Raw genomic sequence first — 27,727 nt, 5'->3', positions numbered from 1 at the left:
GTAGCTACCATTAAAATGCTTTGAGAATGGGATGTTTTCAATGCTCAGTACTGAACACATGTCTAGTTAGTGCATTCTAGGCTAGTGCTCCACCACGGCATCCTCAGGTCTGAGAAAGAGCTTTGACTGAGAAATATTGCAACGATGTGTTATAATCAAATCTATATCTTCCTAACAATTCTACAAGGGTTGTCTACCTTGCTCTTGACCCACAACATAGCTAACAAGGAAGACACTTAGGCCACTGAACATAAACTGTATGGAGTAAAAAGCTGTTATTCCATACATGATGTCCTGAAACAGTTTTGATTTTAGCATTTAAAAAATTGAGATATAACACATAAAATACAAAATTGACATTTGAATATACATGCTTCCAGTCAGTGGGATTTGGTGTTCTCATTATATTATGCACATATCAGCTAGTAATTAATTCCAAGACATTTCCATCACCCCCAAAAGGAAGTTATTCCTAACTCCTCCTCTACATATCAGTGTAATGTCCTTGTAACCTAAATCTATCTTTAATCTATGAATTTGCCTTTTCTGGATGTTTCATATAAACAGAAACATATAATACATAGTTTTGGGTGTCTAGCTTCTTTATCTTCAGGTTGTAGCACATAATAATCATTTACTCCTTTTTATTGCATAGTGGTACTTCATTGTATGGCTATACTGTGGTTTTATTGTTTACTCACCCATCAATTGATAGACATTTGAGATTTTTTTCTCCTTTAGCTATAATGAATAATGTTGCTATGAGTATTGGTATACAAATTTCATATTTCTTGGTTGTACAACTAGGAGTGGAATTGCTGCAATATTGAATATATTGATATTGAATATATTGAAATCCCAATTCTAATGTGGAATCATTTGGAGGTTCAGCCTATGAGAGGCAATTATATAACAAAGTTGGTGTCCTCATAAACGGTATTAGTGCCCTTATCTAAGAAGAGGCAAGAGAAGCAGTTTACTTGAGAAGTCCATACTTGGAAGAAAACCCTCACCTTCGCCTGAATGCAACTGTGCTGTCTCCTTGATCTTGGATTTTCAGTCTCCTGAACTAAGACTTAGGGTGGACAGAAGTCAGTCACATGCAGTAAGAGAAGGAAGATGACAGGTAGTGGGAACAAAGAAAGCGCAGACTGAGATAAGAGAACTCTGTTTATGCTTTCAGAATCCAGAAGATTAGCACAGAGAGAAAGGGGAGTGGCTTGGTGTAGGAAGAACATTAATGGTAGACAAGAATCTTGTAGCCTAGTTAGGGCTCTGAGGTTTCATGTCCTAATGGCAACAGCACATCAGTGAAGGGAAGCAAGAGAATTGACAAAGTTTTCTACTAGCCATGTAAGGTAATACATGCCCCTAATCCCAGCACTTGGGAGACTGTTACAATCTTTATTTTGGGTCACCAGCCAGCTCACAAATCATGACATGAAGACTTCTTATTAGGTATGAATGCTCAGCCTTAGCTTATGCTTGTCCAACCAGCTCTTACAAATTAATTTAACCTGTTTCTCTTCACCTATGTTTTGCCTTGGGACTTTTTACCTTTCTTTCATTTTGTATGTCTTACTTTTTTGCTTCTCCTATGTTTGACTATCTGGCAGCTGCTTGACTGGCTGGCCCTTGGTGTCTCCCCCTCTTTCTCCCTCATTCTCTTTTCTCTTTCTCACCTAGATTCCTCCTCCTACTTATTCTCTCTGCCTGCCAGCCTCACCTATCCCTCTATTGCCTAGCTTTTGGCTCTTCAGGTTTTTATTGGACCAATCAGGTGCTTTAGGCAGGCAAAGCAGCACATCTTCACAAGTTAAACAAATGTAGCATAAATAAATGTAACTCATCTTTATATAGTTAAAGTAATATTTCACAACAGGTGGTGGAGGTAGGAGGATCAGTAGTTAAGACCATCCTTAGATACATAGTGAATTTAAGGTCAAACTGAGTTTCCTGGTTAGTTTTATGTCAACTTGACACAAACTAGAGTCATCTGAAAGGAGGGAACCTAAATTAAAAAAATGCCTCTATATGGTTTGGCTGTAAGGCATTTTCTTATTAGTGATTGATGGAGGAGGGTCAACCCATGGTGGGTGGTGCCATCCATGAGCTAGTGGTCCTGGATTCTATAAGAAAGCAGGCTGGGCAAATCATGAGAAGCAAGTCAGTAAGCACCACCCCTCTATGACCTCTGCATCAGCTCCTGCCTCCAGGGTCTTGCCATCCTTGAGTTTCTGTCCTGACGTCTTTCAATTATGAAAAGTGTGCCACCTATATCAGGCTATGAGACATTTTCTAAGATGGAAAACGAAAACCAACCAACCAAACCAAACAAAAAACAAATGTCTAGGAAGAAGGCACAGTTGGTAAAGTGCATACTGCACAACCATGAGGACCTGCGCAATCATGAGGATCTGCATTAGGATCCCCAGCACCTTTATTTTTAAAAAAATGTCAGAAGTGGCGGTGCACACCAGTGACAGACCAGTAACTTCAGCACTGGTAGGCAGAGATAGGTGGATCTTTGGAGCCAGCTGATCCAGCTGGTTAGCTGATTTGGTGAACTCTCAAATTCAGTAAGAGATCTGGTCTCAAAAATAAGACGGGGAGCAATAGTTACTTATGACTCCCACTCATACACGTATGCACCTGCGTGCACACACATCCTTTACAGAAAACATTCTCACGGACAGTAATCTGGAGAATGTACTGGAGATTGGAAGAATCAGAAATGTCAGTTGGCTCAGAGGACAAATTATGGTTCCGTGGAGTATAGCAGTAGAGGTAAGAGTGGGTAGGGGGAGATGGAATTGTGATCAGAATATTCACCTATTCATTTGTTCATTTATTTACTTCCTTATTACACTGAGTTCCTAAAATGTATTAGGCATCAGGTTAGTATTGAAAGCAGTGGTTTTCAACCTTTCACGGGGGTCACCGAAGACCATCAGAAAACCCAGATGTTTACATAACTACTCATAACAGTAGCAAAATTACAGTTATGAAGTAGCAACAAAAGCAATCTTATGGTTGGGGATTGTCACAACATGAGGAACTGTATTAAAGGGTCACAGCATTAGGGAGATTGAGAACTGCTGGTCTAAAGGCTGTAAAGAAACCCGAGATCTGCCTTCACAGGCCTGTTATTCGGCTGAGTTGTGTGTAGAGTGTGAGAGGCACGCACATCAGGAGGATGGCAGCGCCATGCTTCTGGAATGGGGAATATGGATGGAGGGAATATGTTAGGGAACAGGAGAAATGATGTGTTGTAAGATTCTGAAGGTTCATTAAGCAAAAAAGTTAGTGTAAATGTTAAGTAGAAAGCTGGATATTTGGGTCCAATATCTAGGAAGCATGACTCAATTTAGGAAACATCTGTAGATAGATTTTCCTGAAGTTGAGGAAGGAGACATTGGGTAGGAAGAGAAGGAGACTTAGGTCAGATCCCCAGGGAAACTAGCACATAAGAGATGGGCCAAGGAAGAGAAAGGAAGGTTCGGGAAGAGGGAGACAATCCTCAGAGAACAACAGGTATGATGGATTGAATATGAAATGTCACACATGGACTCAAGTGTCTGAACACTTGGTACAAGTTGGTGACACTGTTTTGGGAACTTGTGGAATCTTTAGGAGGTAGATTCTTGCTTGAGGAGGTGAGACACTTTGGGGCAGGCTTCACAGGTTAGGACCCCATGTAGCTCTCTATTCTGTGATCCAGCTCTGCTATACACTTCCAATACCATGAACAGAGCCAGCCACTACACCTTCACCATGATGAAATGTATCCCATCCAACCCTGAGACCAAATCAGTAAATCTTTCCTCCCTTAAGCTGGTTACTAGTTCAGCTCTGTTGGAAGGTTGTAACCTTAGACCCAGGCACAGTGGCCCATGGCTAGAATCTCTGGAAGCCTAAGCAGGACAAACATGAGTGTGAAGCTAGCCTGGCATATGTAGCAATTTTCAGAACAGCCTGGGCTAGGTAGGGAGACATTATTTCAAAAACAAGCAAACAAAAAGAACTTTAGAGCTGGAGATATGGCTCAGTGGTTAAGAGTGCTTGCTGCTTTTGTAGAGGATCCAGATTCAGTTCCTAGCACCCACATGGTAGATGATACTAACTGTAATCCCAGTTCCAGAGGATCTGACAGCTTCTTTTGACCACTTCAGGTACCAAGTACTTGAGTGGTTTACACACATACGTTTAGATAGAAGATTCATGCAAAAAATAAAAATAAATAAAAACATCTAGTCTTACTTTCACTTTTTTAAAAAGGCAGATGAGGAACTGGGGATATGGCTCAGTACACAAAATGTTTGAGGTTCAAAGGTTTTGATCCCTAGAGTCTAAGTAGAAAGACAGGCAGGTATGGTGGCTGCCTGGAATCCTAGCACTTGAGAGACAGAGAGAAAGCATTCCTAGGGCAAGCTCTGGGTTCACCAAGAAACCCTGCCTCAATAATGGCACCCACAATCATACCCAGCCACGTGCCCCTCACACGCAACCATGCACGCACACCACATACATACCAATGTAAAATGCAAATGACAGTTTGATTGAAAATTCCATAATAGGTCCTGATATTCAGATGTGACATAAATCGAAGCACAATAGTTTGGCCAGTGGCTGCTCCATGAGTAATAGCAATATGTCCTTTGCACATATCCTAAAGGAGACTTGATGTCTTGAAGGAGCACTCTAGGAAAAACCATCAGAGGACATAAAATACACCAGAGGAAAATGAGTCAATAAACTAGCAGCATGCCTTGTAACTAGTAAGTGTGAGGTCTGTGCATTTGCCAAGTTTGTAGAATATGCTTCAAAGGGCCAGCCACAAGTGGGATTTTACTGGTTTAATCATCAGAGCCTACATCTGGCCGTAAAAATGAAAAAAATCACTTAAAGATGGAAAAGCATTAGTACATAGAGTTACCAATAATTAACTTGCTGATTTATAGATGTCATATGAAATTGATTTATTACACCAAGAATCCAGTTCTGTATTCTGTTTTGCTAGTTTTGAAAGTGCACATGTGCCTCTACTTAAAATTACAGAAATAAAGAAAATTAATTATTCAACTATTTATATTTAATTGGAAACAATATGGTCTGGAGGAAGGAAGGAATCCAGGACAAGCAGGCATGATATGCATGATGATAGCACAGTTCATAGCTTGGGAAAATGAAATTTAGAGTGCTCAGAAAAAAGAATGGTATTTCAAATTAATATTAACAAATGACCTGAATTATTTTCCCAGCATCCTCGCCTCCTTGCCCCGTGCTTTAAATCCATGTCCACTTTAACTTACTCATCACCAATTCAATAATTCTTCTATTTAAACACCGAATACCTAGGTATATTGCAAGTAATGAAATTCATCCCCCCAGCATATTCTTGTGTGTGTGTGTGTGTGTGTGTGTGTGTGTGTGTGTGTTTCTGTGTGTCTGTGCTTATCTGTGCAGGTACCTGTTGAAGCCAGAGATTGGCACTGAGAAGTCTTCCTCACTTGCTTTTCTTCCTTATTTTTTTGAGACAGGGTCTCTCACTGAACCTAGTGTTCCCCATTTTGGCTAAACTGCCTGGCCAGTGAGTCCCAGGGATCAATCTGTCTTCCACACCTGCTCCCAGCACTGGGGTTAGAGGCATGTGCCACTATCCTCAACTTTTTGTATGTGAATGCCAGGGATCTGAACTCAGGCTCACATGGGATCCAAACTCAGGCCCTCATGCTTGTACAGAAAGCATTTTACCCAGAAATTGCCACTTCTGTACCTTTAAAACGTCTGAATAGGTGTTATTTCATATTTCTACCTTGGGAAGTCTGGAGGGTATGCCACTCGCCCTGTCCTCTGTCCCTCTATGCCTCTCTTTAGCTCTCCATTTCTCTCTCTCCCTAAACAATGCTCGTCAGATATAAGACGCAAAGGACCCAGGAAATCCAGTCTTGAGGCAGGGGAATTTCAACTCAGGGGATCAAGTCTTAGTGGTGAGCAGGTTCCAAGCAGAGGGAGTTTGAGCTAAATGTTGACTTGCCCAGAATTCCATTAATGCTTTATACACATTGCTGCCTACATTGATCAAATTAATCAGAAAATCGTTGTCTCCACAGCTAGAGTTAATTTAGAAACATTCCAAGGATTGTATAAGTAGTGTAGTATTTCTGCACAGGATTCCTTATTTTCTGCAAAAATAGAAGGTGCCAGGATCTTTAGTATGCTTGCCGCTGATCAGGTTCCAGAAAATATCACAAAACTCTCCAAGACAAATTGAGAAATTAAATTTCTTTTGCTGTTGTTCAAATACGTTTTAATACTGTTCTATAAATAAAAGGTTTTCTAAATAAGGATAACTAGGGCAACCAATGGGGTATTTCTTTTTAAAGATTTGTTTATTTATTTTATTTTTAATGATGTATGTGTGTGTGTATACATAGATATGAATAGAATACATGCAGAAGGTGTTGGATCTTCTGGAACTGGAGTTACAGGTAGTTTTAAACTATACAATGTGTGTGCTAGGATCCAAACTGAGGTCTCCTGTGAGAGTAGTACATGTTCTTAACTGCTGGGCCATCTATCTAGCCCCCCATGAGAGTATTTTTGTTACTGACTTTTAAAAATCATCCACACAGTATGGCAATGTCATTCATTGTATATAATTGGTTAAATAAGATTTGAGTTCTCATCCATCTTTGTTTTTGTGTGTGCACAAATCTCTGTGTGCATGTGCAGGCTAGAGGACAATCTTAGGTGTGATTCTTCAGGATCTGTCTACTTTATTTGTTTAAGACAGGGTACCCTATTGGCCTGTAGTTTCCCAATTACTAGCTGGCTGACTGGTAAGGCCCAGGAGTCCACATATTTCTGCCTTCTCTGCACTGGGTTTGTTATATGTGTATTTCTCCTCTTGTTTAGGTACTGTGTTTGTATAGCTCATTAATTTATAAATTTATAATTAAGCACAGATTACAGATAGTTACCTATAATAGTAAAAACTTATAGTTATGCTAGTTAGGTTTTCTTGATATACAGAGATATATTTGAGATGGATAGATATTCTTCAAACCTTCCAAATACCTTCAGAATATGGCATTTAAAATGGTTTAGGGTTTTCTTGACTAGGAAATACAACTACTCCTGGCAACACTAATTATTTCAGGGAGGAAGATTGGCATGGAAGAAACTTGTTATGGAGTTTGCTTTCAATATGGAGAGACTAGCCATTTGGGCAAGAAACTGCTCTTGCCTGGACTGTTTGATAGACTGGACATGGAGGACCCACAGGAAAGTGACTGCTGAATTCGCAGGGATTCCTGTTTCATGGAAGAGTATGCCAGACATGCTGCAGGACACAGAAAAATGACTGACAAACTGCCAATGCAGGTGGACAGTTTAAAATTTCCTGCTTCTCTGAGAAGTCTACCAAACATACTATGGCCTGTAGGCTGAATATGGATGCCCCAACATTACAGAGGAACTTTGGATGACTGTTTAAGTAGCGATATGTCTCTGTCTAAATTCTAGAGTTTATATACTATCCTTCTGTGGTCTTTGATGGAGTTGAAGGTAGATAGTTATGGTTATAGTTTTCCTTAGTTAGGATTACAGATAAGTTACAAAGAAGGCTTTAAATTCACAAAGATAGGATATATGATGGAATATTTTCTTTAAATCTTGCTAAACGTTAATGGACTAAATATTGTGATTATAGTTCTTGCTGAATAACTGTTTTCTATAAATAATTTTACTATGTTAAAGTTAAAACCCTTCTTTTTATTTAGACAGAAAAAGAAGAGATGATGGGGAATGGGCTTCTTTGTATGTTTGTGTTATTGGTTAATGAATAAAGCACTGTTGGCCAATAGAGAAGCAAGATAGATGGGACTAGGAGACAAGGAAGATTCTGGGAAGTGTAGGCAGAGAGGAGTCATCATGGGATTCCAGGAAGTGATGTAGTGGGGGCAGAATCAGACTATAAGCAGGAACAAACAGGAAATCTCTCTCTTTTCTTCTCTGTGGAGATGCTGAGTAGTCGACATGTAGGACACCAGAGGAGTAAGAGGTCCCTGGACCTTTCTCCGGTAAGATAAGACCACGTGGAAATACATAGATTAGTAGTTATGGATTAAGAATAAGAAACCTTAACTAACTGCCAACAGCTTTATAACCAATACAGTGTCTGTGTGTTTCTTTGGGACAGAGAAGGGCACCAGGACCTAGTTGGGCCAGAGAAAACTCACGTTACAAAATGGTGACCAGCGTGGGGCATGAATGTCAACCTGACAAAAGCTTTAAAAGGGATTTTAGAAACAAAAGAACAGAGACAAACACGGCTTCTTGCTAGCAGCATTTTGTCGGGTGGTCTCTGTTTTGCTACAGACAAACAGAGATGTCTGTGGCTCCTTTAAGGAAGGTTTCCTGACTCAGCATAAATGGAAAAACTGCAGGGTTCTTTTAAAAGGTCCTGCTAACTATTGAATGTTGTGTATGAGCAGCTGGCAGTGGCAGTGACCACATGTCCAAGCCAGCAGCACACTGCTTCATGGCAGCATAGAGCAAGACGGTGAGCACAGCTCTCATTGCTGGTGGTAAATGTACCTCTGGCATCTTGGAAAGACAGTGGTTAAAATAGTTGTTGCTTTAATTTTAGCAATGTTGTTTAGCAGATAGAAGACACTTGGCCAGAAAAAGATAAACATATACAGTAAAGACAGATCAAATGTTTAAAAATATACGTAGGCTTGGGAGAGAAAAAGAAACAGGATAAGTGGGTTTTAAAAAAAAGAAATAAGAGTAATTGGGCTAGCAGTTTCTGCCCAGCTATGTCACTTCCTGCTTGTCTGTACAGACCTCCAGACCTCTATGGTTAGCTAGTGTCAAGCTCTATTTTCTGACCCTCAGACAGGCTTTATTTGTGTAAGAAAGATATCACCACAGGGATTACAAGCATGCACCACTAAGCCCAACTTTTAAAATGTTGGTTCTGGAGATTAAACATAGTCTTCATGCCTTCAGCAAGGGAAGTACTTGGCCCATTCAGCTGTTTACTGCTTTTGGTGTTCTGGGTTCTAATCATGCACTCATCAATTCCAAGATGCCAAGGATTATAAGTACACTGCTGTTGCATGCATTAGGAAAGTGAAAATGCTTCAGATTAAACTATGGCTCATTGACACAATGATAACTCTGAGCACTCTTGTCATGATTTTGGGCATGAATTAGTCATAAGTGGGTTAGGATTAAAAACAACAGAGCCTACCACTGTAGGCCTGTTTTACTCTCTACTACTGTTGGAATGAAGTCCAAGCCCATCTTGGCATCCTAGCTTCCTTGCAGCCTGGTTTTAGCCTCCCTTCTTTGGTTCTTGGCAGGTACTGTGGGTTCATGGTGACCAGTCTACCCTTTGCACCTGGGGCTGTCTTCCTTCTACATTCATCTTTTACAGGCATATAGCCATCCATTTATTACCTTATTGCCATGCAAAATGACCATCAATTTAACACTCACTCACTTGCTTTCTCCTACATTTTATAGCTGATGGATGCACATTCATCCATGAGGATAGTTCAAATGCCAGGCTCTGTATTCAGTTTTCCCTGTCTCTTTCAGACTCAATTTCTCTCTCATCTGTATTCTACAGAATATCTTTTCTTTCTTTTATTTTCTCTATCTTTTTTAAACACAATGTCTCATGCATACCAGGCTGACCTTGAACTTGCTATATAACAAAGGATGACTTTGAACTCCCAATCCTCCTGCCTTCACCTCCCGAGTGGAGGATTCCAGGTTTTCAATGCCACACCCAGTTCATGTGGTGCTGAGGCTCCAACCCACGGTTATGTGTATTCCAGGCAAGCACTCTACCAACTGAGTTACATCCGCAAACCCTGAAAAATTTTTCCCCTCAAGACAGGGTTTCTCTGTGTAACAGCCCTAGCTGTCCTAGAACTTGCTCTGTAGACCAGATTGGCCTTTAACTCACAGAGATCTGCTTGCCTCTGTCTCCTGAGGGCTGGGATTAAAGGTGTGTGCCACCACCACTGGCCGAAATTTATTTTTTAATTACTTCTTTTGTTTTGGGGGGCATTAGAAATAATATCATTTCTCATTTCTTTTCTCCCTCTCAATCCTCCCATATATCACTACTTGCTCTTTCAAATTCATAGTCTCTCTTTTCTTTGTCACATGCATATATGTATATACATATATTCCTAAATATAATTTTGTATGTAGTATATACATGATATAAATCAGTGGCATGATATGTATACCTGTTCCTCTTAAACTATTCACTTATTGTTTATGCACAAGTAACATTATTTGTCTTTTTTATCCCTTTTCCTTGGTCTTTATTTTTTTTTTAGATTTTTTTCATCTCTTCAGCTGGCCCTAGCAAGTGCTGTAGTGGGGGCATTGGATAGATATGTATCTCTGGCATCCAGGAGAATGTTTGGACATGCCATTGTTCAGTTAATGTTGTTGAATTGGACCAAATTAATTTTAACTCCTTCTGGAATTTATCTTCATCATTAAAATCTGGAGATGTAAAATAGTTTATTTCTCTGTGTGGTATATATGTGTATACATGTTTACATGTGTGGAGGCTTCATCAGTCACTCTGTAAATTATGATTTTTTTAAAGACAGAGTCTCTCACTAACCCTAAAAGCTACTGATTTAGCTAGGCTGGCTGACCACCAAGTCCCAGAGATCCTTTAATTTCAGCCTCACCAGTATCAGGACTCTAAACATGCACCAATGTACCCCAGCTTTTATGAGGATGCTGGGGAGGATACTCAGGTCCTACAAACATGCACCATTGTACCCCAGCTTTTATGAGGATGCTGGGGAGGGTACTCAGGTTCTACAAACATGCACCATTGTATCCCAGCTTTTATGAGGATGCTGGGGAGGATACTCAGGTCCTACAAACATGCACCATTGTACCCCAGCTTTTATGAGGATGCTGGGGAGGATACTCAGGTCCTACAAACATGCACTATTGTACCCCAGCTTTTATGAGGATGCTGGGGAGGGTACTCAGGTCCTACAAACATGCACCATTGTATCCCCCTCCTGCCCCGAGCCACGTCCTCAGACCTAAAACATTTTAGTTATTGAAACCAATACACTGGGATCTGGTATATTATCTAACAGAACTAATCAGTACTACAGGCCCCTTGTATGTGGTAGAAAGAAAGACTTAACCTCTTGTGGGGGACACCATAAACTTGAAAGCTGACAGTTGTTTACTGTGAGATTCTGAGTAAGTCAATCACAGACCATTTTATATTTCCGTTTACCAGAATCCCTGTATCACCTTAGGGTACCTGTATGCTTTGCTTCCATTGTTTCCAGAAGGGTTTGCATTCTAGAAGTTGCTAGCAGACCATGGTCCTAAGGGGTTTCCTGTCTCACCAGTACACAGAGAGTTTTATGTACTCTTTTTTTCTAATTTTTAAAATTTTAAATTTGTTATTGCATGTGTGCCTGTGTGTGGATGATGTATGTGGGTGCAGTTGTTCCCTGGTGTGGGTGTGGGGGTCAAAGGATAACTCTGTGGAGTTGTTTCTCCCCTTCCATGTTTATGTGGGCTCTGGGGATTGAACTCATGTCCATAGGCTTGCACAGCAAGTGCTTTTACCTACTGAGTCCCATCACTAGTTCTCAGTTTATTTCTTGACGTTCAAGAACCTTTTCTGTTGGCAATTGTCAGTTTTTCCTATGGATATGGGAGGCAGAAAGTACAGTAACCTTCCACCCCAAACCTCTTATTCATTTGACCAGAGTATAGCCTTTGCTTGGTTGCCTTTGGAAGTATAGGTCTGAGGCTCATGTCCAACTGTCCCTACACAGGATTAAGTCATTAAGTGGTCACTTACTTTTGTCATTGTCCCTCCCCTTCCAATTGTATCACCTTATATTGTCCATCCTTTCCCTCTTTCCTAAATCCTGAGATCCCAGTGATATTTCTCATTTACACCACTTCTCTCCTTGGACAGGCTACATTTCGGGTACATGGTTGCCATCATGTTTGCTGTTCCGGACATAGTAGGTCCAGGGCATCTAAATAGTCCCAATACCCACAGGGCATAAAAAGTACAAGTCAAGCCAAATTCTTCATTAGATCCTGTACACTAAGCACCATTTAAGAGGCATATGGTTTTCCAGGTCACACAAGCATGCAAATGTCCCAATGAAAAAGAATCTGTACTTCCTTATTAGTTTTTGAGACAGGTTCTCAAACTCATTATGTAGCTGGGAATGTCCAAGAGTGCTTGGTCATCCTGCTCTGTCTATGCCCTCTCCCAGTGCTGGGATTACAGTTAGGCAAGACCACACCTGGTTTAATCTATACTGGGGATCAAACCTAAGACTTGATAAATGCTAAGCAGGCACTCTATCAACACTCTACCTACCTTCTCAGCTCCCCCTTTTTTTGTGTTTTTAATTAGATATTTGTCTGTACCAGAAATCTGTATGTACCAGCTATAGGGTTTTTTCCTGTAAATTTCAGTGAAATGTTAGGAAATAACTAGCAGCCTGTAGGTGCACCCCCACCCCCCCGAATGTGTGCCTTGCCTTCTTGGTAAATGCCTCCCCCGCAAGGTGGAGTCTGGAGCTAATTAAACCTGGATGTGGGCAGATCCCAAAGTGCCCAGCACTTGCCATTTGCAAGCCTGTGGAGCAACTCAGCCGCACAGCAGCCAAGGGACCTGACACTGAAACTGTCACACTTCACATCTTGAGTTGCACAGCACTGCAGTCTTCACACAGATCCTTCAGGTTCATTTGTTTCTGGAGGAGGGGGCCCTCTCAGCTTTTAATTTAATTTGGTGGCACTTTGGAAGTGGATCTTCTAGAGGTGGCTTTGCCTCCTGCTAAAGAACTGCTAATCTCATCTCCACATAGCGCTTGGTCATTCTTGAGGTGGCTTCGCTGACAGAACACAACCCTCCAACACTCGGGGGAAATGTGATTGGGGCAAATTGCATCTGCTTACATTTTGATCATGGGGAGGAAATTGAAACTTGGCAACCGTACATTCTGAGAACCTGGTGGTTCTGTTTGAACTTCAGAATCCCTTAATACCATGGCAGACCCTGATGAAAGATCTTTTCCTGTAAGTTAAACAAAGTCAGGCCCACCTTTAAGAAGCTGAAGTCAAACCAAGGGTTTCTCCTCCATCCCCTCCTCCTCTCCCTAAAATCAGCACTGAAAAACCTTACTCCGCTGGGAAGGAGCTTGCTTCCCAGGGGACTTTGGGAACTACCTGGAAATTTTTTTTTCAAAAGTTGTCCCAACTTGACTGCGGGTAGGTGGTTGGTATCCAAGTTGTTCCTGGCGTCTTATAGGAGCCAGAGATGCTGTTAACCACTTCCCACCCCAGAACACAGGAGAACCGGCCACCACAATAAATGATTATGTAAGTCGTCTGTCCTGAAGGTCATTAGGTCTACAGTAGAGAAACCCTATGCAGACAAGGAAGAAGAAAGTCATGGGCGGGCGTGCAAGGGCGGGGTGCGGGGGTCCCAGGGAGTCTTCCTGAAAAGGCTGCCCTACTGCACTGTAGAGGATGCTAGGCCACGTTAACTGGGGTTATTCCTGCTCTGTCACTTACTGGTTTTGTCTCTTTGGGCAAGTTACTCCACCTCCATTTTCACCTCTTCAAAAACAGGGATGGTAAGGATACCGATACCTGAGGGACTTCTGGTGGGTTAACGGTCTGAAAGTGAGTGTATGTTTACTATGTGGCTCTATAGATTTCCCAGGGAAATGTTTAAGGGCTCAGAAAAGCTCATGAATACAAGGAAGTGGCAAAAACAAGAATTGATTCAGCTGTCATCTTACCAACGCGAAATTTCCAGTTCATCACCCTGAATCCAAAGGCAGCTAGAACCGGAGCTCAGCAAAAGCCACTTCAGTGCTCAACAGTAAAATGCTGCGTGTTCTGCATCCTCCTGTTTTTCTTCTTTTCTTTCCTAACAATACTAGCGATTGGTCACCAGTGGGCGTCCTTCGGGGACAGTGGAAGGCACTAAACTCACACCCTCGTTAGGTACTCATGCATCTGCCTGTACCGGAGGTGACTGCAGAGTACCAAAGCTCGCATGTACTCACGGGTCTGAGTGTCCAGCTTCCCTCCCCCTGTATCCGCCGGGCAAACTCAGCCAGGTGGGGCGTGGGATCCACAGACCACCCGAGACCAAACCTTGCCCAAGGGGTGCAGGAAAGAAAGTCGGTGGGCACTCGGCTCTGGCATCCTGGTATAATTGGCCCCAAGGCGCTCAGGCACCGCAGCCTCAGCACCGAGGTGTCCCTTACACATGCGTGTCAGTAAGAAAGGGCTCCAAAAGGAGAGTTCAGGGAAACATGGTCACTGCAGGCACTCACCTGGTCCCTACTCCACCTGCCACCCAGGGGAGAAGCAGCAGGAGCGCCAGACCCCAGGGCGGCTGCATTTTGGCGGGGAGGGGGGTGCCTCTCGTTCCTTGTCCTGTGCTCCTCAGGACCTGGGACAAGAGGGGTCACAGCCTCTTCTCTGCTCCGCTGGTCAGGACCTCGGTTTTGCACGCAGCTGGTGGGCTCGTGGCAGCAGGCGCCAAGGGTACAGCCAGATTGGAGAGCTGGAGAACGTTTGGAGCTGCGAGTAGCTGGGGGCGCCCTGGCAAGAGACTCTGCTGGGTGAAGCTCCTGGTGCACCAGCGAGGGCGGGGCGGGGCGGCCGAGCACATCTGGCTGGGACCCGCCTCTAGGACAACCCGCGAGGCCTCCAGCTTCAATTCACTGCAGGCTGTTTAGGGGCACCTCTGACTGTCATGCATTTCAGGCTTGGGACAAGTGCTGTGCACTGCTGAGCTCCAGGGATTGAGATGCAAGTTCATAAGCACACTGCAATCCCATTTCAGTGAAGGTTTTATGCTCGGCTACATTTTTCCACACAAGGAAAACATAGCATGTTAGAGGTCACCAAGTCTTGTTCAAACTCCACTGTTAGACAAGCGTCTTATAGTCATTCGCAACGGCTTCAAATGTGACTCCAAATGATGTAGTGTAGTAATCTATGGCAGCTTGACAAAAACTAGTTATCTGGGAAGAATGAACGTTAAATGGGGAAATGCCTTCATCACATAAGCAAGTCTTCGGGGGATATTTTCTTGATTAATGGTTGATGTGGGAAGGTCCAGCTCACTGTGAGGGGGAGGGTGTCACCCCTATGCAGGTGGTCTTGGAAGGTGTGAGAGAAGTTCCTGAATGTCATTAAACAGTGTCTGAATCACCTCTACCTCCAAGTTACTGCCTTGCCTTTCCTTAAGAATGGGTCAAAGAGCAAGCCTAGCAAATCCTTTTTCCTCCCTAAGTTGCTTTTGTTTGTGGTGTTTAATCACAAAGCAAGCTAGGATAGAAAGGCACAAACAAAGATACTGTATGAATTCAGAGATTCCTCTAGGTACTAATGAGTTATTTATTTTGATGTGTAGTGGAAGGAATATTGGTTCTTCTTATTCCCACATCCACACCCTTTAACATCATGTAGGCAGAGCCCAGAACCTATGACCTTGACATTGGACTTGCTTCAGTGATTTGCTTTGGCTGAAGCACAGTCTGCCAATACCAATTCCATGCCTAAAGACACCAATGTCTTTATTTGGGATATGAGAAGACCATGCTAGTTAGCTTGATGGCCTAAGAAGGATGAGGAACCTCCTGGCCCACTAGCAGTCCTCCAGCTCAACTTGCTGCTGATGGAGCCATGAAGCCTCAGAACTGAGGTCAGCAGAATAGACATGCTCCAGAGACTTGTTGGAATGGATTCTTTTCTTGGTTTTAAAATATTTTCTTTATGGGGCTGGAGACATGGCCCAGTTGTTAAGAGCAGTCACTGCTCTTCCAGAGGACAAGCAAAGAAAGAATTCCACTTTCTACCTAAGTGTGATGGATGTGCATACTTAGAGAAGCATGGGAGGAGACACAAAGCCACCGCAGAAACAAAAACTGCATCCCTGAGACTCTCTGTTCAATTTGCAATAGGTTTCACTAAAGAGAGCTTCCTTTTATCAGACAATGCTTACTGATCTTGTTTTGTTTTGAGACAGGCTCTCGCTATGCAATCATGGGTGACCTGAAGCTATGTAGAAAAGGCTGGCCCCAAACTCACTCTGTTTGAGCGCTGGGATTAAAGGTAAGCACCACCACACCAGACTTCATTTATTGCTTTTTAATAGCCATGGGAAGAGTTGTCAATCTTATAACCTTCTGAGCTTCCATAGTCTGTAATTTTGTTTGACCAGCCTCTTTCTTCTGTGCAGGAGTGAATGGTTCAACGGAGAGGAATAGCTACGTGCCAGTTTATAAACTCCATACCTAAAATATTTTAAAGGAAATGGGACATGTATTTTAGCTTGGTGTGGGTTTTCCCATAGGCAGACACTGGAACAAGAACTAGAGTGGAAATAATTTGTTCTGGTGGCACTGGAGAGAGCAATTTGTAGGTTTTATTTTTTAGCAGGTCCCAAAATACATGGGAACTTATTCTTACTTATGAATGCCTGGCCTTGGCTTGGCTTGTTTCTAGAAAGCCTTTCTTAAATTATCCAATTTAACTTTTGCCTTTGGTCTTTTACCTTTCTCTATTCCTGTATATATCTTTTCTTTCCTTCTTATTCTGTGTCTGGCTATGTGGTTGTGTGGCTGGTCCCTGGTATCCTCCACTCCTTTACCTTTTCTCATGTCCCCCTTTTTATTTCTCTCCTATTTATTCTCTCTGCCTGGCAGCACTGACTACCCTTTCTCTACCTAGCTATTGGTTGTTCAGCTCTTTATTAGGCCAATCAGGTGTTTTAGACAGGCAAAGTAGCACAACTTCACAGACTTGAACCAATGCAGCATAAAAGAATGCTACACATCTTTGCATCATTAAATAAATATTCCACAGCATAAACAAATGTAACACCTCTTAAGCTATATTCCATAATAACAATACAAGGTTTGCATAATGTTACTGGACCTTCGTGCTCCTGGGATCTCTCAGAGCCGGCACAGGACATGTGTTGCCAAGGATCTTATCCTAATGTGAGGGAGCTGGAGAACTTACACTTCATCCCTATTCAGCCATGGTTCAACAGTATCTACCGAGGGACTGATCTTAGGGGTTCTGCTTTCTGTGCAGAGAGCAGAGTGGTAGGGGGTGACTCAGTCAGAGGACTGTATATACTGGCTATTGGGTGTCTGACCAGAAAGAAAGATCTGAGGAACACATGAGCAAGATGCCATATTACCTCTTACCTAATCTGGAAATACAATCAAATTGATCAAATTGAAAATTATGAGTGTTTGCTCCTGCTACTTTCCCCTAAACACTCAGATACTGAATCTTCACTCAACTACCCATTTCTTTAGAGAAACAACTCTTCCCAAAGTCCAATTAATTAGTAGCCTAATATGTGGTGCTCGTCCTATATTCTTACACTCTCCATTATAAAGGTCAAAGGAGCATCTTGCATTAATATTTATCTGTCAGTTTCTAGTTTCTGGCAATTCAATGCCCTTCCTTCCTTCCTTCCTTCCTTCCTTCCTTCCTTCCTTCCTTCCTTCCTTCCTTAGTTTTCAGAGCAAAGTTGTCTTCTGTAGGCTTAAGGGGGGATGGTGTACATTTGAGCCTGTAGCTTCCAGTGAAGTCAAACAATTTTCAGCCAACCCACCTATTAATATTATATCCTGGAGAAGCTTGGATGAAGGAGCTATCGGGCCATATGAGGAACAGAGAAGGAACTTGGAAATGAGGTAATTGCAGGTGAGATGTCAGATACAAATTGCCACTTGGAGGCAAGTATTTCGAATAACCACACTGGCACTGCTTTGAAGAGAAAGTTGGCAACTGATCTTTAGGAGGCTGTACTCATTCTACAAAGGGAAAATGATCTTTGATCAGAATACCATAAAATCATCTGTGCCTTGTAGAGGAATGTACCTTTTAATTAGTTCCCACTTAGCAGACACAGAGGAGAGAGAGAGAGAGAGAGAGAGAGAGAGAGAGAGAGAGAGCGAGAGAGAGAGAGCCTAGGCCAGTGTTTTCAAACTTCAATGTCAGTTCAAATGACCTTGGAATCCTTGAAAGGCAAATACGTTGTTAGGTATCTGTGCGTGGGGGGGGTATAAGGTCCTAAAGCCTTTATAAAAAGCTTCTAAAAGACACTATGTTGTTTGCAGAAGGGTCACATTTAGGGTAGTGACAGTCTACAGATCATCTAGATTGGTGGTAAGTTCAGCTGTCCAATGGCATCATATGGGAAGATTTGCCACCATGGATGCCTGTGTCACACTTCCAGAGATTCTAATGCCTGGACTATAGCTTGGGAATAGAAACACCCAGAAAATACCTAGATGATTCTAATGAACAGCCAGTGTTGAGTGCCATTAGTATGAACCAGTGCCCACATTTTTTATAGCTGAAATAAAATTAATGCTATTGTGTTTCTAGCACAGTCTTTCTACTCATGATCCATGTTTTCTTTCTTTTACCCCCCACCCCGGTGTGTGTGTGTGTGTGTGTGTATCTGTGATGTGTGTATCTGTGATGTGTGTACATATTTGTGTGTGTGTAGGTACGTGTGTACTATAGAATAACTATAGAACTTAGAGGATAATATGGAGTGTCTTTTTTGTTTACTGCTATGTATGCCATGCCCAGGAGCATGTGGAGAGTCTCTTGTCTCCACCACTCATCTTATTGTAGGAGCTCTGAGTTGATACATGTGCATTATTTTTCCCAGATTTATGTGAATTCTGGGGACTTGGACCCAGGTCCCCTTGCTTGTGCAGGTCCCCTTGCTTTACTCAATGAGCCATCTTCCCAGCCCTGGCGTGTGTCTGTGTTTCCATAGAATTTCCTTATGTAGACTAGGCTGGCCTTGAATTTTATAGAGATCTCTTACCTCTGCCTTTTGAGTGTTGGAATCACAGAGATATACCACCGTACCTGGACTAGTAATGATATTTTCTTGATCACCTTTCACACTGAAGACATTTTCTAATCCTTAATATTCTGTGTTAATTGGAGCCCAGCACCATATTCTACACATTAGCAGTGTTTTCTGAGTCAGTTTCTTGCTCTTTCTTCTTAATGGGTGAGTAAAATCAATAACAAAGTCTATAACAATGGGGGCCTGCTGACCTCTGTCGTGGACTGTTTGTGACTTGCAACATTCTTTGTCTGTGGTAGAAAACAGCTAACAATCACTTCATATTCCTTCCCTTCCTTTCTTCCCTTCTCTCTTTCCCCTCTCTCTGATCTTTCCTACTTTGCTTGCTCAAGTGTTTTTTTTTGGATTCCTATTAAGGGTTAGACTGTGCGCTAGGTAGTAGCGAGGATCACTTAGTGGAGATGTCCACTGGATACTTCCTGCTTCTCTATTTCTTAGGTGAAGTGAGCTGGGCCACTTGACCCGTGGTTTATGGAATGCTTGGTCTTCTCTAACAATGACTATTACCTCTCAGAACAGAACAAAATCTAAAGCAAGACTGAAAACAAAAAGAAAATGACACTTGAATCAAATTTTCCTATCAAGTTTTGCTAGCTCTTAGAATATTCCACTTGGTACATGAGATGACTGATACTTGTGCAGTGATTGCTACATGATAGATAGTTTATAGAGGGTAGTGATTTGATGTTGACAATACCTACACAAGGCAGATGCCATCACCCCATTTTACAGATGAGAAATGTGAATTTTAAGGTATCTTACTATCTTTTTTTTGTTTGTTTTTTATGAGACAGGGTTTCTCTGTATTGTTTTGGAGGCTGTCGGTCCAGCCTGGCCTCGAACTCACAGAGATCCGCCTGCCTCTGCCTCCCAAGTGCTGGGATTAAAGGCGTGCACCACCATCGCCCGGCAGTATCTTACTATCTTACTTAAGATGATCTAGCAGTGTAACACAAAGAGGTGAGTTTTGGAACTCTGCTGTTAAGAGCACTGTCTGCTCTTCAGAGGACCCACATGATAGCTTACAACCATCAGCAACTCCAGCTCCAGGGGATACAGCTCCATCTTCTGGCATTTGTGGGCATCAGGCATATATGTACATGCAGGCAAAATACTCATAAAAGAAAACACATCTAAAAGGCAGAGAAAGGCTTGAGTTTTGAACTCTGACCTCACTGGAGATTAATTTTTCAACCTAATTTCATTCTTTTGGGAGACAGAGTCTCAATGTATAGTCAAGTCCTACCTGGAATTCCATCTGAAGTCCAGGCTGGCCTCAAACTCACAGCAATTCTCCTGCCTCAGCAGTACTATAGACGTGTGCCACTATGTCTGTCTTCAGTCCTTATATATCAGGACTGTGTAATCTGGTAATACTGGAGTGATTTCAGCTTCCTATGAGAAGCAATGGGTATTTGATCCCATGTGTTGGAAAAAAGAAAGAAAAGAGTGGGCTAATATTTATTTGCAGGGAATTGTGTTCTAGTGAGAGACAATATGGCATTTTTAGGGGACCCATGACTCTTTGGGCTTGTCCAACCCAATGGCCCTTTGGCTACATGGAGTTGATGATAATTAAGAATGGAGTCCAATACAAAGCTGTAGTGTTACTTAAAACATTATGAAAATTACTTTGCAATTTTGTGTGCATGTACCTATGATGCATGTGTATGTACATATTTGTGTGTTCGTGTGTGCACATGCATGCTAGATGTCAACTTTGGGTATTTTTCTCAATTACTCTCATATATATATGTGTGTGTGTGTGTGTGTGTGTGTGTGTGTGTGTGTGTGTGTGTATTCTCTCACAGAATCTGACACACTCAGCTTGACTAGATGTCCAGAAAGCCCCGGGGATCCCCCTGCCTCTGCCTCTCCAGTGATGGGATTTTTGTATGATACTGTGTATAGCATTCTAAGTGAGTGTGGGAAATCTGTTCCCATGCTTGCATGAAAAGCACTTCACTGACTGAGCCATATTTTCAGACCTGCATTTTAAAAAATCTTTGTCACTCAGTTGACTAGTTCTTGAGTGTGAGCTTCATAGTGTTGCAATGTCAACCTTTTTTTCACTACAAAATAGAAAGATTTTCTTGTTTGTGAATGAAATCTTACTGCCTAGCTGTTAGCTCGCTTTGTTTCGGATCGAATATGTAGCTTTCCAACTGAAGACACTCAACAGGCTTTTGTCTTGGATGAAGTGGGGTGGTGGATTACAGGTCTACTCCATCCTGTATATGCTATTACCCTCTGTGCATAAATATCCCTTGTTTTCTGCTCACAGTTGAATGTAGGAACTTGGCCTCCTACTGCAAGGCTTGTCTGTCTGTGTTTTCCTGTGGAAATCCTATATGATGGTTTGTGACAGCTGGAATCAGGCAACATAGTTCTGACAAGTCTTTAGTAAAGACTCTTAACCCCAAGTCACTCCAACTTGATTTGGAAATATTTGCTTGAGAAATGTTCTGTATACTGTGCAGACTGGAATGACATTTGTGACCCTTTAGAATCACTTAAAATCTCAAAATTTACCAAAATAAAATTCTTTTTAAAAATGCGTTCCTATTTTCAAAAACTTCTCGTAACATTACATATAGGCACACTCATTCCTTTAGCTCACATTAATTGTCCCCTCGCTAATCCTGTGCTGGACACTGTTTGGGTGGGATTGAAAGATGAATAAGATATAATCCCTCGCTCTGGGTGACAGAAATGCAAACACATTATTAGAATTCATGGCATAAGTGTTAACAGAAGTACTTCAGGGTGCCTTGGAAACGAGGAAGGAAGAGGCTCAGTCTTTTGTGTTTCATACATTTGAGTGTTTGCTCCTGTTTTATCCTTCACTTTCATGAACCAGTTTCTAGCACGACTTCATTTAGAAAGGAGGAAAATAGGAAATCCTGAAAATTGCCTTCTCTTGGGTAACTTGTTACAAACATGTCCTGACACAAAGAACCTGTGCTGCTTGAGCGCAACAGACAATTAGGGGAACCAGGATTTACTTGAGGCCTCTGCCAACTTCCTCAATTTGGATAAGCCATTTCACCACATTCAGCCTCCCCCCCTTTCTCTCTCTCTGTGTGTGTGTGTGTGTGTGTGTGTGTGTGTGTGTGTGAAATATGTATTTGCTAAGGATTCTGGATCAATAAACAGCACCTTCCAAAGTTCTGTGATTATTTTTCTCTTTGGTCAAAAAGTGGGGAAAATCAATAATCATCCCCCAATTGTATTTGGAATTACAAAATCAGGTTAATTTCAGCAAAGCAGGGATGTTTGTTCAGTGAATGAATGAATGAACCCCCATGTTAACTAGCCACTCTAATCCCACGCAAGTAGTGTGTTCTGTAGTGGTTTGTAGCCAGGCATAGCGGCACATACTTGTAATCCCAGTGCTCAGGAGACAGAGGTGAGATGAGGGCCACAGATTTGAAGCCAGCCTGGTCTACACAGCACCTTCCAATCAGACGGAGATACACAGTGAGACCCTTTACCCCCGCAACCCTGCCTTGGCCACACAGTGGTTTGTAGGTACACACTTGGGCTGCTCTGCCGTGATTAGACAAAGTGTATACACTGGTCATAGTGTTCATTTCCAGGAGTGTGGAGCTGACACACTTAAGGACTATAGTCATGAAGTTGTGATGGGAGAAGTCCAAGGCATGTTGAAACTCAAGTCACAGCAGGGAACTGACAAGGAATCATCAAGAGCAAGGCCAATGTGTTAGGAAGGAGTGAATACTTGGGGACTCGGTGGCTAGGGATGTGTATATATATATATATATATATATGTATATATATATGTGTGTGTGTGTGTGTGTGTGTCTACACATCCACATGTCTATGGATGAATCTAGGTATAACTATATCTGGACATACAGAGAAATCTGTATCTGTGACTATATTTTATCTGTATAACTTTCCTATCTTTTTACATCAGTGCCGATAATTCCATACCATTATATCTATGCATGTGTAATCATATCTCCATATCACTTCTTTATCTCTGACACAAGATCCATAACTGCCTATAGGTCTATAGTTCTACCTCTCTCAATATATCTACACCATTATATGCACAGTTATCTGTAGCTCTGTAATTATATCTATATTCCTTTATCACCACCACTCCATCTATACTTCATTTGCATATTGCTATGGCTGTAATAACAACACCTATGCCTCAACACCTCAGTTTATGTTACTCAGCAAAACAAAGTGTGCTGTAGTATTGAAAGGATGTGTTTCACACTAGGGAATATTTTTTTCCTAGAGACAAGGCTTCTCTGTGAAACAGTCCTGGCTGTCCTGGAACTCACTCGGCAGACCAGGCTGAACTCAAACTCACAGAGATCCATCTGCTTCTGCCTCCTGGATGCTGGGACTAAAGGCGTGCACCACCACACTAGGGACTTTTAAGCCTCTTACAGTAGACAATGCTATTGCCTCATATATGCCTCTTGAGCATTTCCTGTGATCATCCAAGTGTTTACCTTGAATACTTGAAACTGTGCCCAAGGGGTATTTATTTAGTTTCTGAAGGCAGTCCTATCCCCACGATGAACAGAGATTTGGTGATTAAACACCCCAGCTATGTCCCCTCCTGTGGGGGAGAGCTCAGAAGCATGTTCAGCCCTGGTTGCCAGATTTCCTCATTGGGACTGACTTCCAGGTTCCACCGATGTGAAAACTCATCCAGCTTTCCTCCTGTTCCTTTATTTCCTGAGATCACCTTCCAGTGACTGCCTGGCCCCTGGGGAACCACCTTCCCAACAAGACACTTATGTATACTAGTAAAGTCATTTCCACCCAAACACTGAACTGCATCTTATAGCAGGATCTGGAAGGGGAGGTCCCTCCTTAAGTCTAGTTATCATAAATCTTACTGACTGGGTGATCTTTGAAGTTCCTCACGGTCAAGTTGAACACAATAGGGTACTTGTTCTTTTTCAGATGGATCACTAGCTGTTTCATTAAGGCACAACCGTTTATCTATCCTACACCAAGTAACCGATAGAATGGGATCCATGCCTCTTCCCCTCTCATTGCCCATGTGCACTTTTAATTTTACTGACCTTATAGACTTGGGGTGTTGATTGTATGGTGTGAGAATGGAAGAAACACATCTTTTCCATTCTGTTCTTCAACAAAATGTGACACAAATTTACTACGAGACAGATTTATGATGGATGTAAATTCCAATATTTCCTTCCTTTGTCAAATGTGTTGGATAAAAATTTATGCAACTGGGAGCTTCTTTTAGAAACACAATGTGATAATAATTATGCCACCTTTTCCAAACAGAAAAAGAATATTTAATACTATTTTGATCATATTGAAGTCTTTGGCTTGTGCAAATTAAATATCCCAAATTTACAGTTAGGTTCCATTAACATCATGAAGACATTTTAGATGGTTCTTGTGCTTGGAAATCCATAAAACACCATAGATCTGGGCTTCGTGGCACACGTCTAGCTATTCTGGAGACAAGGGCAAGAGATTTGAAAGTTCAAGTCATGTCTGGACTACAGAGTTAGTTCAATGAGGCTAGCCTGAGCAATGTTACTTCATTTTATCAAAACAAAAAAGCAAAAAGAGGTCTTGGATTTAGTTTGGTGGTAAAGAAATTACCAGCTTTAGTACAGTAGCTAACAGCAACACAGGCCTAATGAGAATAAATGATTTTCTTGAAATTTAAAGTTTGATTTTGTTTGCTCTTTGATTTAATACATCTTTACTTAATTTCATTCTTATGGTGATCACTTGAGGACAGAGCAAGGAACAACAGAAAGTAGACAGTAAACAAGCTATATCTTTATATATAGCTTGCATACTTTTAAAGCTTTATTATTATTATTTTAACTGTGTGTATATATGTGTGTTTGTTTGTCATTGAGTGTCTGCATGCTGGAATGTGTAGGTGCCCATAGAAGCCTGAGGTGTCAGAACTCCCTGGAGCTGGAGTTACAGGTAGTTATAAGCCACCTGATAGAGGTATTGGGAATTGACCTCAGGTCCTCAGGTAGACTATTATGTGTTCTTAACTACTGAGTATTCTCTCTGGACAACCAAAGCTTTTATATTTAGCTATACAACAATTAGAAAGTAAGTCAGAGATAGTGTTATAGTTTGACTTTATCTTTACAAAAAATGTGGAGAGTTTAGTGAAATTGCAGTTCCATGTCTGGCTTTATAAATCATTTATTTAAACCACATCTGCTTTCTAAAGTATCTTTCAAAGCAAAATTTTACAAAGAATTTTTAAATAATGAAATATTCATTTGGTCTCTTCTGGCTACACAGGGAGAGGTATTAATTACCACATGTGTTTCTTGCAAATGTAACTTGGGAGCTCATGCAAAACGGCTGTCCAAAGTCTAATGTTACCAAGTCTGGGATGTGGAGGGATCTTTCAACATCAGGAAACGTGGGAAAAGAATACAAGTGTGAACCTTTAGTATGAAGATATCTTATTCTCGTAGGGAGGAAAAAGATTTCTTCTTTTGAGTCAGGGTTTCATTATGCAACCCCAGCTGGCTTGGAACTTGCTTTATAGGCCAGGATCGGTTGCACCTCACAGAAATCCATCTGCCTCTGCATCTGGGATTAAAGGTGTGGGCCATACATCTGGCAGGGAAGATTTTTTTTATAACAGTTGTGTTGAATCATTGAGTGTTATTTCTAGTGCAACTAAGGAGCTAATGAGAGCCTCCTCTTCACCACTCACTCTTCTTCAATTGAATCAGACACCTGACCCAAACCTGCTAGTGAGTGTCAAGAAGATTTAAGCAACACAATTAAGGTACAGTCCAGATATTCACCCTAAATTTCCCACAATCTATTTTTCTGGCATGAGAAGCCTGAGCACACATTTATGTGACCTTCTAAGATTAAAAAGCCAAGTGATTTTTTTCTAAAATTGCTCTGAATTCTTGATGATAGCTTTCCTCACGAGTCTCCAAAGGTCAGTGAGAACATTTTTAGTGTGTAAAGCATCTAGAAAGATTCTATTCAAACTTGAGTGTAAGCAGAAATTGATTCTCAATACCACCTTTAAAGGAGGCGAGTCAAATTCTGCCATTCATGGTATTAGACAATGATCCACTTTTATCCCACTCAAAGTTAGTCAAGGTCAAGTGACACCTGTTTTCCGTTCTTAATTACAGAGGTCACAGAGTTGAGAAATGATGCATTACAAGCTTTGGAAAACAAGCCATAGAAGAAGTAGATACCACTTTATCTGGTATTTTGCATCTCTGTTTTGACTTTGTTTTTGACAAAAACTTTCTTAGCTAGATGAAACCCTGTGACTATGAGATAAGGTAGGTAAGGAGCCAGACAGGAGGGAACCAAGGAAAACTGCAGCTGTAAACTGCTAGCTGTGTTTTCCTGCTTAAGCAAGAAGTTAGGCCTGAGGGAACCAAGGAAATTGTAACTGTTATCTAGGGCTTAGTCTCCTGTGAGTCAGGATGCCCTTTGTAAACATCCTTGAAGCTTCAGTTAGGTTCTTTCCACTACATCCGCAAAGCTGGCCCCTGGACACTTTCCCAACTGCTATGCGGGCACACCAACAAAGGGTCTGCATCCTCAAAAGACCCTGACTTTACTATAGTAGCATTTTTATTGTGTTTTGGATCGTGGGAAGAAATACCCTGAAAGAGAGATCTGGTTCATTGTGATTAAGAAGGGGGAAAAGGTCATTTTACCCCCATGAATATGCCATCAAGCTCATAAATATGCATTGAAAACTTTCTAAAAACTCACAATACAGAACACAACATTCTGCTACTCCATATTTTCTTTGGAGTGGATGTTACCCTGTTGTTAAATACACTTGTGCTAAAACTGTCTCTCAGCTCAATTATTCCTTATGGGAAGAGGAGAACTGAGAGTTTTAATAAAGGTGTAACCAAGATTAAGGCTTAGTCTTCTTTTAGTTGTATGGTGAGTTTAGTTTGTTTCTCACATTCTTCAACTAAGACATGGGAAGAAGATGCTAGGGTCATTTGAAATGAGTCAATATCTTCCAGGCCCTTAATATAGCACCTGGTACAAGGTAAGGTCCTACCATGTTAGATGTCAGTGGGGATGGAACTATTTTTATGTGAGTGGAAGAATCAAAATGGCAACTAGAACTTTGGACTCCCAGTCCAGTATTCTTTTTATAAGACTACACTATGACTCCCCATGAAAGCTAACGTTGGTTTTAGGATGAAGGGTGGTCTTAAATAGAAGTTAATCCTTCAGTTAACTATTGCTTAAGATACTAATTAGGTATACAGTTTGAAGAGCCTACTATTCAGCATAGTAACACATATAAAACCAGTGTTTATTGAAAGAATTCTGTTAATACGTTCTTACATAAAAAGCTTATGAAAATGGCATGTTCTGTTTAGCCTTCTGTTTTCTATAATCCCTATGAGACTTCATTCCACAGCTATGTAAGATCTGAAACATAGCGATGTCAGTGGGAAAAATCAGTCCAAAAATGTTGAACAGCATGGGTTTGCACAGGGAAACATTTGCACTTTAATAAAAAGCAAGGCATTGTTAAATCCTACCCATCTTGATTTTTTTTTGCTCCTAGCCCTTTGTTATTTTTAAATGACTTCATAGCTTTGAAAGTATGGTTGACCAGGAGCAATGTATATCCTGTTCTGTGGGCATTCAAATGGCCTCCATCTCCCAAGGCCAGTTAAAGTTCCAACTTGCACATTCATTTTGGTGCTCCTCATCAACATA

General features: G+C 41.5%; 1 protein-coding gene across 3 annotated transcripts in view; it reads right to left on the bottom strand.

The window, feature by feature from the left end:
* Positions 1–14,706, bottom strand: part of Egfl6 (EGF like domain multiple 6) — a 56,205-nt gene extending 41,499 nt beyond the window's left edge. For 2 of the 3 annotated variants that reach the window (XM_040744046.1, XM_040744047.1), the window contains exon 1: positions 14,397–14,705. In XM_040744046.1, coding sequence (XP_040599980.1) covers positions 14,397–14,464 — 68 coding nt within the window. In that variant the 5' untranslated portion in view covers positions 14,465–14,705. Of the gene's footprint in view, positions 1–14,396 lie in introns of all 3 variants that reach the window. The other variant, XM_040744048.1, reaches the window with a different exon arrangement.
* Between the last annotated feature and the right edge of the window lie 13,021 nt (positions 14,707–27,727).

This window comes from Mesocricetus auratus, unplaced genomic scaffold (assembly GCF_017639785.1).
Source record: "Mesocricetus auratus isolate SY011 unplaced genomic scaffold, BCM_Maur_2.0 Super-Scaffold_100003, whole genome shotgun sequence".
Classification (NCBI taxonomy): domain Eukaryota; kingdom Metazoa; phylum Chordata; class Mammalia; order Rodentia; family Cricetidae; genus Mesocricetus; species Mesocricetus auratus.
The sequence above is the reverse complement of the archived record's forward strand: the minus strand, read 5'-3'. Positions and strand labels throughout refer to the sequence as shown.